This window comes from Taudactylus pleione, unplaced genomic scaffold, assembly GCF_031769625.1.
Source record: "Taudactylus pleione unplaced genomic scaffold, aTauple2 ptg000010l, whole genome shotgun sequence".
Classification (NCBI taxonomy): domain Eukaryota; kingdom Metazoa; phylum Chordata; class Amphibia; order Anura; family Myobatrachidae; genus Taudactylus; species Taudactylus pleione.
The window spans coordinates 10616172-10630000 of NW_028284413.1; the positions used below are offsets into that span (position 1 = coordinate 10616172).

At 44.1% G+C, this 13829-nt stretch overlaps 1 protein-coding gene across 2 annotated transcripts in view; it reads right to left on the bottom strand.

Moving 5' to 3' along the window:
• DIS3L2 (DIS3 like 3'-5' exoribonuclease 2) overlaps nucleotides 1-13829 on the bottom strand; it is a 393579-nt gene that overhangs the window by 146160 nt on the left and 233590 nt on the right. For both annotated transcript variants that reach the window (XM_088467467.1, XM_088467468.1), the window contains one exon: nucleotides 7252-7364. In XM_088467467.1, the coding sequence (XP_088323593.1) occupies nucleotides 7252-7364 (113 nt within the window). The remainder of the gene's footprint in view (nucleotides 1-7251; nucleotides 7365-13829) is intronic.

The window sequence follows — 13829 nt, forward strand, 5'->3', positions numbered from 1 at the left end:
AAGCGCTCCATAGCTCTGGCTACCCAACAAATGGCCATAGCCGGCCTGGCTGCCACCAACCCGCGAGGGAATAAACAGACTTTAGGCAGATCTCCACCTTACGGTCCATAGCGTCCTTCAAAGAGGACACGGAGGGCGTGGGCAATGTGGCACTTCGGACTACGCGTGTCACATGAGAATCTACCTGTGGAGGGGATTCTCACTTAGAAAAATAACTGTCTGCAAACGGATAAGCCACCGCTAAACGTCTTTAAGGCTGATACAGTTTACCAGGATTTTTCCATGCCTCCTCTAAATGGTCTACTAACTGACCCGAAAGAGTGGCGTCACCCTTAATATCCTTAAAAAAGGCATATTTGGACTTGGACACCGGAGGATCGTCATCCTCAATAACTAAAGCTGTGCGGGCCGCCCGAATAAGGCCAGGAATATAAACCTTGGACTTAGCATCCGACTCTTTAGTACGGAGAGGTTCTTGGTCAGATAGATCCAGAATTTCCCCATCATCGGACGTCCCGTCGTCATCCTCATATGGAGCAGACAGACGCCACCGGCCGCAAAACAGACTCCCCTTGTAAAACATCCGACAAATGCTGTACTGAAGTTGTCAGAGAATTAACCCACGCAGGCTCCTGAGAAACCAGGGAAGGGGTAATAGGGAGACTGTGGGGTACCATCAGTTGTCTAGGAAACCCTGCATGGGTGACGACACCACTGACTGCTGGGACAATCCCATCTGGGAAAACACAGGTGGAGGAGCTAACTGGCCCACTAGGGTTGTAAGCGCTTTAGTGAAACAAGCCCAGGGAGATTCCTGTACCAGAGCCGTGACAGTAATTGGCCGCGCCAATAAATAACACACCCTCCCCCTCCGCTATAGGTACATTGCACTTAGTACACATAAGCTGGAGAGGAAATTCACTCTCAGACATGATGGAAAGTATGTGACCCCTCTCACTGATACTTAGTATAGTGGGAGAAACACCCTGCAATCACCGCACCGCAATGGCTTTAGTAGAGTAAGAGCAGGGACAGAAAAAAAGGCTGACAGTAGAAAATGAAAGTACAGGCAGCAGCGCTAGCAGTAGTCACATACAATGCAGAAACTCAATTGCCTGCACTATCAGCGCTGATTTCAACTACACAGACACAGAGTCTGGTAGGACACAGCATTGCATACACTGACCTGTAATCGGAGGAGAGGTATGCAGGGGGGACCCAGACCACGATGCCGCACTCAGCTTCCAGCAGCGTTCACCACCCTACAAAGATGGCCACCGAGGAGCAGAGAGGGGGCCGGCCTGGAGGAGGAGCGCTGCCACAAGACCAATCAGCAGCTGTGCAGAGAGGACTGTGTGCAGCAGGGGAGACGCCGGCTAACAGGGAAGGCGCGCTCCCCTGGCATGCGATTAACCCCCAGGACGCCGTAGCGCTTGCCGCTCCCCGCTGTCCCTGTGGTATAGTGGTAGAGCAGGCTGTTTGCCTTGCTCCACGTGCAGCCAGTCCCCAGGGAGCCCCCTGCCTGGGGACTTCTGGACCGTGTGCTCAGCGGGGACCCACCGCGGGACCCCGCTGCTTACCTGTCCCCCTTGGATCCAGCCACGGTCCGAAGCATCTGGGGTCACCGCTAGCTGTGACCCCAGATACCTACCAGCATCCCCGGATCAGTACCGGCGTTCTGGTGAAGGGGAGACGGCATGGACGTCAGTACTTACTGTCCATGCTGTACTCCCAGATGTGCAGCCACAGCTGCTGAATTTTGAGAAAAATTCAGGGGCATTAAGCCCCCCTCTAGACATGTGCTCCGACTCCAAGCCGAGCACCAACGAAAACTGAGATGCCTTGGCTCGGGGGCGGGGTATAGGAGGGGACCCTGATGCATCCTGGGAGGCTGAAAACTTAACTCTATGGTGCCCGATGCCTGACGTCATCACCTATACCCCAAGGTATCCTGTGGAACCCTATGGACCCTGATGTAGAAAAAGTCTTAATTGAAGACCCTTATCTCCTCCCAACCCCCGCCCTCTCTTCACCACTTCAACTCTCCGCTTTGCCCCCCCCCCACTGCTCGCACCCCTTTCCTCACTCTCTGCCCTTGACTTCGACCCCCACTTCACATGTAATATTGAATCCACACACCAGGACAACACATCCCACCAGAACATCACAACCCCATCCCCTTCTTGCCCAGCCTGCCTACCCCCATTCTTTTTTGCCAACTCTGACTTTATTCTCCCCAGCATACGGAGGTGAAGTCGAGGCACTAATTTGGTGCCTACCCTGTCCACCCTATCTTTTCCCACCTCCTTCGCACCCTTTCTGATGCCAATTCCCATCTTGCCCATTTCTACAATCTCTCCCTCTCATCAGGAACTGACGATTCTCTGTAGTCAAGCATGCCTGTGTCTCCCCTATTCTTAAACAAATCCCACCCTCGATCCTGACACTAATTACAGCACCATCTCTTCCCTTCCCTATGCCTTCAGACTTAGTGAGTGATTGTCTACAACTGCCATACTGTCCTTTTTACCCACTCCCTGCTTGAACCATTTCAGTTTAGCTTTCATCCTCTCCACTACACAGAAACTGCACCCAGTCAGCAATAACCTCCATTCTGACAAATCCAAGGGCCATTACTCTCTCCTCATTCTCCTTGACCGCTCTGCTGCTTTTGATATTATGGACCACCTTCGCACCTGCTAATCTTTCATTCCCTAGGTCTGCGTGACACTGCCCTCTCATGACTGTACTCCTACCTTTATGACCACTCTCTCCTATCCTCTTATTTGGCCTCCCTGACTCCCACCTCTCTCCACTCCAATCTGCCCTCCATACGGCTGTCTGGCTTATCTTCCTCTCTAAACGCACTACATCTGTCTCCCCTCTCCTAAAGCCCTACGCTAGCTCCCCTTCTTCAGAACCCAATTCAAACTCATCACACTCATTTACAAAGTCCTCACCTAATTATTTCCTATTTGCATCTCTGACCTTATCCCCCTTCCACACTCCAGCCAACACACTTTGCTCCACAAATGAATGCCTTTCCACCCAGCTAATTACTTCCTCCCATTCTTGCCTCCAAAACTTTGCCCGTGCTACTCCTTTCTTCTGAAACTCTCCCCCTTTCACACGCTCCACCTAGCTACAAAACTTCAAATGAGCTCTTAAGACCCACTTCTATCAAAGCCGCCCAGTTCTCATCCTAACCCATTGCCCCGTATTCCTCCCTTGTGTCACCAGTGCCTGGGTGCCCCTTAGATTAAGCTCAAATGAGCAGGGCCCTCTTCCCTGATGTGCTTCGCCTTTCCTCACTTATACCATCATCTCCTCCACACTGCCTACAACAGTACCTTTCGCTTGGATATTAGGACTGCTTATGCTGTAATGTAATGTAATGTAATGTACTGTATTGCAAGTGACACTGTACTTGTTTTGTTGATACGGTTTCTATTTACTTTGTCAAGCAGTGCAGACCCCTTGTCCTGCCATATAAATAAAGAACAATAATTCCTTTGCTAAGAGATAGATTATGGAAGAAGAGCTTCTCTATATCGATCATATTGGGCCACTGAAGCAGACAATGAAAGGCCAATGTATGACAGCCCAGTGCATTTTACCAACATTTGGTGGGGTGCAAAAATGTATGCATGTACACACAAGGATAATATTTTCATGGTGCTGCGCTAATACTGGACCAATAAACCGTGGCAGAAATACAAATACTTTCTAAAAATAAGTATTTTATTAATGAATATAGAATATAAGTCAACACTCATAGTTGAATCCACCTAAATGTTGACAAAAAAATGACTATAGACTGTTATCCAATAAGTATCATATTGCATTTTTTTGTAACAATGTTCAATTCAAAATATCCAAAGTGCAACATGTAATGACCAAATCCGTTATTACCTGTATAGAAATCCGAAGAAATGGTTGAGCAATATATTACATATGAAAAAAGCGTCCATCCACAAAACAAAATAGTTGTTCAATAAAGTCCCGTTCCCCATATAATGTAAAGAAAGGGGAACTTTTAGATGAAAAAAATCAGTTTGTAGCTGAATTTTTTACTGATGTAACTGTTACTTCTGGCGCATGTACAGGGAGGTCATCTCAAGTCAAAGTAAATTGATCGCTGGTATATGTTGTAAATATCAAACAGAAGTCAATGTTAGCATTAGTTCTTACAGAGAGCTGCCTCCTGTTGTGTTAGTTCATAGTATTACCACCGGCAGCTACGATCGGTATCCTCTCCTGTGACTGGCTACTTGGAAAAGCAAATACTCCACATGTACAGCTGATACTTGTGAATCTCTCCGTCCTGCCGCGGTCAGGAGATCACCAGTGGCTGTAGAAAAAGCTTCCTATAGAGAGAAATGCGTCAAGGGACTACATACCTGCACATTTTTCTCCGGTGCACCTGAATGACAATAATCGGGACTATAGTGGAATTCACTGTACCAGACCTGAGCAATGAGTACATAGGAGTGGGAACCTGATTACAGCCACAGGTGATCCACTGTGAATGTAGAGTCATTGCTTTTCCAAGTAACCGGTCACAGAGAGGATACCGATCGTAGCTGCGGATGGTAATACTATGAACTAACACAGGAGGCAGCTCTCGGTAACAACTACCGCTAACATTGACTTCTGTTTGATATTTACAACATATATCCTGTACATGCGCCAGAAGTAACAGTTACATCAGTATAAAAGTCAGCTACAAACTCATTTTTTTTCAGCTATAAGTTCCCCTTTCTTTACAGTATATGGGGAATGGGACTTTATTGCACAACTATTTAGTTATTGGATAATTATTGTCTCTAGTAATTTTTTTGTAAACTTTTAGGTAGATTACACTTTAAGTGTTCACTTATTATCTATATGACAGAATAAAATACAAACACTTTCTAAAAATAAGTGTATTTCAGACACGGTTTATTGGTCCAGAATTAGCGCAGCACCATGAAAATATTTTAGTTTTAGAGCATAAGTAATTATCCTTGATTATATTTTTCTTGTACCTCTTGTATCTATTGAGCTTTTAACCACAATCATAATGCTTCTTTAATTAGAAAACATAATGTGTGCCTTGACCATTTTAACTTCTTGTTCAGTGTGCCATGAGATGAAAAGCTCTATACTATATACTGCATGCTTCTCACTTCCCTCAGATCTACATAGCAAGCTAAATTTTGCATCACTTCCTGGGAACATGTTTTGTATATAAATGAATGTTTGCTAGTGTGGTTATAGTACTACTATAAGGTTTTCTTATACTATTTTACTCAGATTTTACTCTCTCAAATGTATCCCTTTAAATATTGACCAGCAGTTTAAAAGTAGTACATCAAGAACTCCACTAAATGAAACCGAATGTCAGTGCAATTGGAGCATGTTTGAGTGGACAGCTTGAGTGCATTGCTTTTCGAAATTTGAAAGTAACTGTTACAATGAAGAGTCAACAAAAGGCCTTCTCTCAAGCTTGACGAGAAAAATCTTTTTCTAGCATAACAAAGCAAGCCTCACAGGAATATTGCTTAAAAAAAACTAAAGAACTATAATCAATCTGCAGTTTCAAGAATCATAATAAAAAAAAATACCAAGAAACTATTTCTCAGGACAATATTCCAATAATGGCGCTCAATGAAAGACAATGGAACATTAAGATCAAGTTCTTTTGTACATCAGTCTCACAGATCAGCACCTCACCTTCACTGAATGGCTGTCTGAAAGTGTCTTGTCCATAGCAGTTTGCAACAGATGGTCTGAGACGCAGTAAAGTAAAGAAAAAAAGCCACTTCTAACAAAATTCCTAAGAATGCGCAAGGTCACCTGAAGGCTAAAGAACATCAGTTGATGATCAACAGAGGAGAAAAGTAAATTTTCTATGATGAAAGTTATTTTTGTTTATTTCCAAGCCAAGCAAGCCACTGTGTGAGACATTTTCCATATAAAGAATATCGCCCCGAGTGCCTCAATCTGACACTGAAACAGTCTATGAAGATTATGGTTTGGGGCTGTTGGTGTCAGTCATCTTCATATTGTCAAGGGAATGATGAATGGCCAAAAATATTGTGAAGTTCTTGGAAGCAGGTGGCTTCCTTTATCTAAACGGAAGTTTACAGAAGGTGAATTGTGCAGAGATTATGGAGAAATGGTTAGAGAACCATGATATCAAGCACATTCAATAGCCAGGCAATCAACAGACCTCAATTCAATTGACAATTTGTGGCATAAAATTATCTCTAAAACCAAACCAGCAACCAAAAGAAACTGATTGAAACTCTTATGCTCCATCCATTCCAATTCCATGAAGCTATATATTCCCTGGTTCTGCTTTATATTCATATAATACTGTATATTTTATTCTAATTTAATAGTAATTTTTTTAACCATACTGGACAGAAATCTGGACATAAAAACTATTGATTAATATATATTTGCCACAATAGGCACATTATATTCTTTGGCATATTGAATCTTGGTAAATTGCAAAAATCATAAAAGGATTAAAAAGCATCACATAGCACTAAACCCAGAGGATCCCAAAAGTGGTCCTTAAGGCACCCCAATAGGTCAGGTTTTAGAAATATCCATGGTTGAGCACAGGTGGTTAAATCAAATTAACTGAGGCACTAATTTAGTCATATATAGTCAAGCATGGATATTCTTAAAACCTGGATTGTTAGGGTGCCTTGAGGACAGAGTTTGGGAACCTGTGACCTAAACTGGTGGGAAGTTGGAACAAGCACTAACAGAATAAAAATACTAGATCATTTACAATGAGTTGAGTAATCAAGTACAGGCTATTTTAAATCTGATTTTGAAGATTACATGCCCAACGTTAACAATTTCATCCCAAACATTTATCAGGACTGTTATACACTTTTTAACCAAATCACTCTGGACTCAACTTATTAAATAAATCTGGGTTAGTAATGTACACTCCAAACCCATCTCCATAATGAAATACGCTATCCCAGCCAAGTATATCCTAAGTGATCTATAATGGTCACTTCCAATGATCACAGACAGCCAATAATGATGAAAATGTTTTCAGACTGCACTAATGGGACCTGGGCAAATATTCAGAGAAACAGCTCTCCAATTAAAGGAACAAGAGGTACAAACAACAAAATGTTAAATGGGGTAAAGGGTATATTTCCCCATAACTATTTAATACTATTTGGCCGATTGGAATATTTCCCAACAAGGTTGCAGATGCAGAGAACACAAATTACATACCTTCTGGACCAGATATACACTAGTGGCTCGCTCACTGGCCACTACATCAAGGGCACTCCCTTCTTGGACGAAATAGCTCACGTCGGCAATATGTACTCCCACTTCAAAGTTACCTGCAAAAAAAAACCAAAATGCAGAATAAAAACGGAGGAAACACATTGAGAACTTAAGTCAGTTGCTTAGGCATTACCTTTCATACAGATGTGTCATTACACATCTTTGCTGCAGAACCCCTCTCGGCGCACCAGGTCCCGTGACACTTTGGTGCCGGGTGTCTTTTGGCCGAAAATGTGTCCACGTCACAATGCGATGTGACTAGGACGCACCAACAGACTGTGCCGATTCATTTTCACTTTTATATTTGTGCAACTGGGTCTCTGAATCTGTATACAAAGTGCTACAATGTAGCACCCACAGCTTTTTTCATTCCAAGTTCTATTGCGCTTCATATACAGACTCAGTCGCACACAGATATACAAGTGTCACATACCAAATTAATCAGCAGAGTCTGCTGAGGTGTCCCTTCAACTTGGATGCATTTTCGGCAAAATAAATGCAAAAAAGGCGATCGCGCTACCAGAGTTGTACGGGACTGGCTGCTCACTTACGCCAGGTAAGTCACGCTGTGTGCCGTATTGAGGCTAGATGTATGAGGACACAACTGTAAGGGTTAAAGTGCTGAAGTGTGGTGGTACATATACTGTAGATAGGCTAGCAATATCCATCCCTTTATTTCGGGACACATGAATTACACAGATTGTGACTGGCTGACATGAAGTCTACATTTCACCTGGTTTGAAATCAGCCACAGAACCTGCATAATTAACGTGTGTCCCAAATTAAAGGGATAATATGGCAAGCCTACTGCATACAGTACATAGGGCTATGGCAGTCTGAAACAAAGAGCACCAAGCAACACCAGGTGTGTGACTATACTGAAACATCAACTTTAAATCAAGCAGTTCTGAACAGAATGATGACAAATACAAACATCTTCAAAATCTGACTTTATGTTGGTCACAGAGGACAGGAGAATTAACCATGTAGGACTGTACAAAAATTAAACATTTACCCATAGAGACTGTCCAAACTGTTGAACAGTAAGATTACAAGTGCTGCAGAGTCACACAGTATTATATCTTATTTTCTAGGAGTAGCAGTCAAACACCACAAAAACTATAAATTCATATTATATTTTTACGCAAGACATGTGTCCTTGTAACCTCTGTTGCTATGAGGTGCATGTCTCCCTGCAGAACTGAACTGGTTAGCTTGTGTCAGCATTACTCAGAATCCTAATTTAATAAGCCCGGTGTTATCCGCCTGAACTTTCAAAGTTGGGTTATACAATCGACAAACTGAGAACGATCTCATGACATGAGATAACAGGAGCAGGCAGCCAATCCAAACAAACTGTAAGAAGGTCCAGGATATCCCCCACGGTGGGGAGCCTTTAGCAGACCCCTGAGATCCCAGGGCCTTTAATGGAAGCCCCAAGTAAATATTTGGTTACATATATTTACATAATGTGAGCAGTCAGAGCTCAGGACGGGATGGATACGCCTGAAACTTAAAAAAAAGAAAAATGGATAGGAAACAAACCTTTGTTTTGAAGTGCAAGCTTAACTCTTTGTAAAGAGGTAGACACTTGATGTCTGCATAGTGTAATCAGTTTACGCAACTGATCAATGCAATTGGCCTAATGTAGCTCAATCACCAAACAAATATATGGGGATTGCTCTAATAGACTGCCATTTCCAGCTGGGGATAAAGCAATATAAACCATTAAATTCCTTTATGCTTATGACGGCTGCTTCTAAATGAGACTGCGCTGGATTATAATGTATTACCAAACCTACAAAACTGTTCAGCATAATCTACAATTGTTACATAAAATCAATATTCAACCTATAAGTGGACTGCTATATAAAAGGTACCACCAAAAAGTAGAGAGTCTGAATAAAGGGTGGGATAACCAGTTGTTTCAACAGAAGAATTTGCTTACTTGCCAATTAACTGCACAACTAATAATGCTAAATGTTGTTTATATCAGATGTTACATACTGATGACAGTGTGGTTATACTAAAATGTATATGGTTTAAGGCGTGGCCTGGAGTAGCTAGGAGAAGGGTGCGTGTGGCTGGCTCTCCTGCCTATATCCTGTTATCTACGGCTAATTCCTTTTCAAGATGACAGCAGTGGTGGGCTACAGTTTCCTGCATGCCGGGAGATCGAAGGTGGAATTCTGCTGGGTGCTTGTGGTGATATATCCCTGGTGTTTTCGGAGGCCAGGCTCTCTGCCTGCAGAGTGAGCTGTCCCTGATTCCGAAAGCTGCATCGTGTATAGTACTCACCTGAAGTCTCCGTCCTGCTCCCCGATCATATCCATTGTGATCCTGTTGTGGTTTCCTGACGTCCATCTCGTCTTCGGATCTCATCAGTCTGTTGTGGCGTTTGGGGAGTGTTGGTTGCTGCGCGCCGCCATTTTGTTGCAGTGCTTCTCCTCGGCTGGTGCGTAGATCCTCCTGCTGCTCTGTGCTCCTGATCCAGCGTGTTGAACTCTCTTCTGCTTGGATTATTATTGCTGATGATGTGGCTGTTCTGCTCCATGGTTTCCTGAGCCAGCAGTCATCCTGCCCGGCACTTTTTTATTTAACTGCTGCCAGCTGCCTCCTGCTCATATATGGTGAGCTCCGGTGGTGTGCTAGCCGCCGCCATTTTTGCAGATGGTTACCTTCTGACCTGGTAGCCTTCATACTGAGCTCCAATATTTGCTCATATCATTGTCGTTACTGTGTTGGACTTCCTATATGCTGATATTTGGTAGCTTTTAAGCCACACTCCATTAACACCACCTATAATCCTGCCATTATTCCTGTTGGGTATTTGTAAAGACGGCTGCCTCTCTGTTACATCTTATCCGGGCTATTAATGCCTCTATTCAGAGGCTTCTTATTCACATTGAAGGTGTATTGGATAAACCACAGTGTTCTGAAGCAGCGGAGTCCACATCCTTAATTGAGGAACACTCAATGGATCAATCCCGTTCAGTGGCGGAGCCCACTCCTGAGCTTGGTACCCTCCCAGCTCCCGATTACAAAGACTATGCTCTGACTTATCTAAAGATCAGTCCAATTGGGTTACAGATACAGATTTTATCCAAATATCATTTGTTCTACTTTGTATGTCATTGGATGGTCGGGAGTTTTCAGGATCTATTGTTAATGTTTTATGTGTATTTTTCTGGGGAGTCGTGGACGGGACTGTCCATACATTCTCGCAGGAAGCTGAGACCTGGCCGGAACCCATCGCTCTGTATTAATGTTTGGTCACTTTCTCTAAGTAACTGTTTGTTTTATATGATAGTTTGAAATATAGTATAATATATGACAGAAATGCCATTTTCTGTTTACAAAGGTGGGAGAGTTGGTTTCACCTAGAGCCATTAGTATATTGCCTCTGTTAGTTATGTGTTTTTTTTCTTTCGACATCCTTTAATGGGAGGAGGGTGTTTAAGTTGGATTAGCGTAGTATAGCATGTGTTTAGGGATCCAAGTATGCCTGGGTTGGGGTTAGGTTATTCAGAGTGACAGGTCGGGGGGGGGGGGGGGGGATTTGGTTATTTTAATATTTTGATATTTGGATAGGTATGGATATTTTATCATATTGATACTTTTTGTTATCTTGATTTGCGATTTCTATATCTACGCTGGTTGCGATGAGATGTCTATCACTTCAGTCTATATATGGTTTTTCTAATATTTCTCATATTTTCGGATTTATGTGCTCGAATGACGCCTTCGAGCCCTTTCTGATATAAATATAGATGTTGGGAAGTAAATAATTAAAATATCCTGTTATTTATATATCATAGTGCTTATATGTACACTAAAATGTTTCTGATCAACATGTGATACATTTGTTTTCCATATCTGCCTCAATTCAATTGCTATATATCTGTAATGTTTGTTTTTCTTTTCTTGTATGTTTGGAACCTATAATAAAAATTACTGAATTTAAAAAAAAAAAAAAAAAAATGTATATAGTTTAATTCATATACCACAATTGTTTTAATTAAGTCTAGTGTTTTCATCGGCTGAGTGAGAATTTTTTTATATAATTGTATTCGAATGTATTTAAAATAAATTGTCTGATGGACAGCCCCTTTGTATTTTTAGTCCTAGGATATGGGACTTAGCAGAGCACTTTCTTTGCCGCATGACTTTCACACTAATCATTTCAGGCTATCGCTCTGCTTTTACTTATATAATGAATGATATACTGCTGAAATAAAAGCATTACTGATTCCTGTGAGAATACAAGGAAATCATTTTTACATGTACATTTCCCTTTGCTTGCCACACTGTCGCTGCCTTATAGTGAAGCAGATAATATATTTAATATAAAAACGGACAACTACATGGATGCTTGCTGGCTAAAAATAAATAGATTTATATGAGTGCTTCCATGCAAGCTTGCAGTGTTTAGAGGAACTGATTCTATCCAGGAATGGCATCATAAAAATGTCACTGAACTGAAGATGCACATAGATGAAGTAAAAAACAACAGCAATATGTTATCTAAATAGTTTCTGATTTGATTTAATTAACCATTTAACACATTCTACCAACAACAACATATAATGCATTTACATTTTTCAGAATTATTTACTTCTAGAAACAATGGCTAGGAAGGCCAAAGATGTGGACAGAAAGCAACAAAGTGAATATAAAATTGAAATCTTTATCACTGTGTTGTGATGGGATGCAGTCAGGAAGCAATGCCTGTCATTAGACCTACACTGGGAGCCCGACACCCGGCATACCGATCGAAGGTAAGCCAGGAGCGACAGCCACAGGGGATTTTAGGTTAGAGGCTCCCGGGGGAGACTTAGGGGCTAGGCAGCCCCCGGGAGGGTTAGGCTAGGGGAAGGGGGGATTAGGGTTAGGCACCCCCGGGGGGAGGTTAGGGTTAGGCACCCCCCCCCCCCTCCCGGGAGACTTTGGTTTAGACTGTGGTGAAAGGGGGGGGTTAGGGTTAGACACTTGGGGAGGAGGTTAGGCACCCCTAAAGGAGGGTTGGGGTAGAATAGAGTTAGTTGTACTTACCTTTTTTAGCTTTGGTATCTTCACCCATGCGGCCAGGCGGTATACTGATTCTGTTGTAATATCTAAAAGGGCTACAGATGTGCCCACATACATGCTACCTCTTACCTATGAGCACAAGTCTTGTTAATCATAGCGTCTGACTCTAAGTGCCAAGCAGTGGCGGGCTGGGCCGGGGGGCAGGGTGCCATGTGCCCCCCGGGCCGCAACGTCATGCGGGCCGTCTGTGTCACTGTGAGACAGACTGCACCGCGTGTGTAGCGCTGCCCGGACGGAGTTCGTTCATCGCTACACAAGTGACAAACACACAGCCGCCGGCACCGGCAGCTGTGCGTTTGTTTTGAACAGCAGCCAATGAGAGTCTGTCAGACTCTCATTAGCTGCTGCTGCGCCCACTGCAGGAGCAGCTCCATCTTCCGGCTCCCGCAGTGAGCAATGGGAGAGACGTCATGATGGCATATGACGTCTATCCCATAATGCAGAGCAGCCCGGCCCGGGAGGACAGACAGAGGAGCAGATGGCGGCGGCGGGAGCGGGGATTCAGGTAAGTGTTTTTTTTTATTTTGTCTTTTATATTACGTGCGTCTACGGGGGGGGGGGCTGGCATTACAATGAGGAGACTACTACTGGGGGCACTACAAAGGGGGGCATTACTACTAGTGGGGGCACTACACTACTACTACTGGGGGCACTACAATGAGGAGACCACTACTGGGGGCACTACAAAGGGGGGGGGGGGGACTACTACTACTGGGGGCACTACAAGGTGGGGGACTACTAATGGGGGCACTTCAAGGTGAGGGGACTACTACTAGGGACACTGCATAGAGGGGAGGGGACTTCTACTAGGGGCACTGCATAGGGGGGAGGGGACTACTACCAGGGGCACGGCATAGGGGGGAGGGGACTACGACTGGGGGCACGGCATCGAGGGACCACTGCTAGGGGCTCTATATAAAGGGCAATACTGGGTGTACTGCACAGGGGGGAGACTACAACGGGGCCTATTTAAGGGGCATTACATAAGGGTTACCACTATTGGGGGCACTGCATGGGGGTTGGACTGCTACTGGGGGAACTATATAAGGGGCTTACTACAGGGGCCACAAGGGGCACTGCACAGGGGGGACCACTACTGGGGGCACTATATAAGGGGGACTACTACTGGGGGCACTTCAAGGTGAGGGGACTACTACTAGGGACACTGCATAGAGGGGAGGGGACTACTACTAGGGGCACTGCATAGGGGGGAGGGGACTACTACCAGGGGCACGGCATAGGGGGGAGGGGACTACGACTGGGGGCACTGCATCGAGGGACCACTGCTAGGGGCTCTATATAAAGGGCAATACTGGGTGTACTGCACAGGGGGGAGACTACAACGGGGCACTATTTAAGGGGCATTACATAAGGGTTACCACTATTGGGGGCACTGCATGGGGGTTGGACTGCTACTGGGGGCACTATATAAG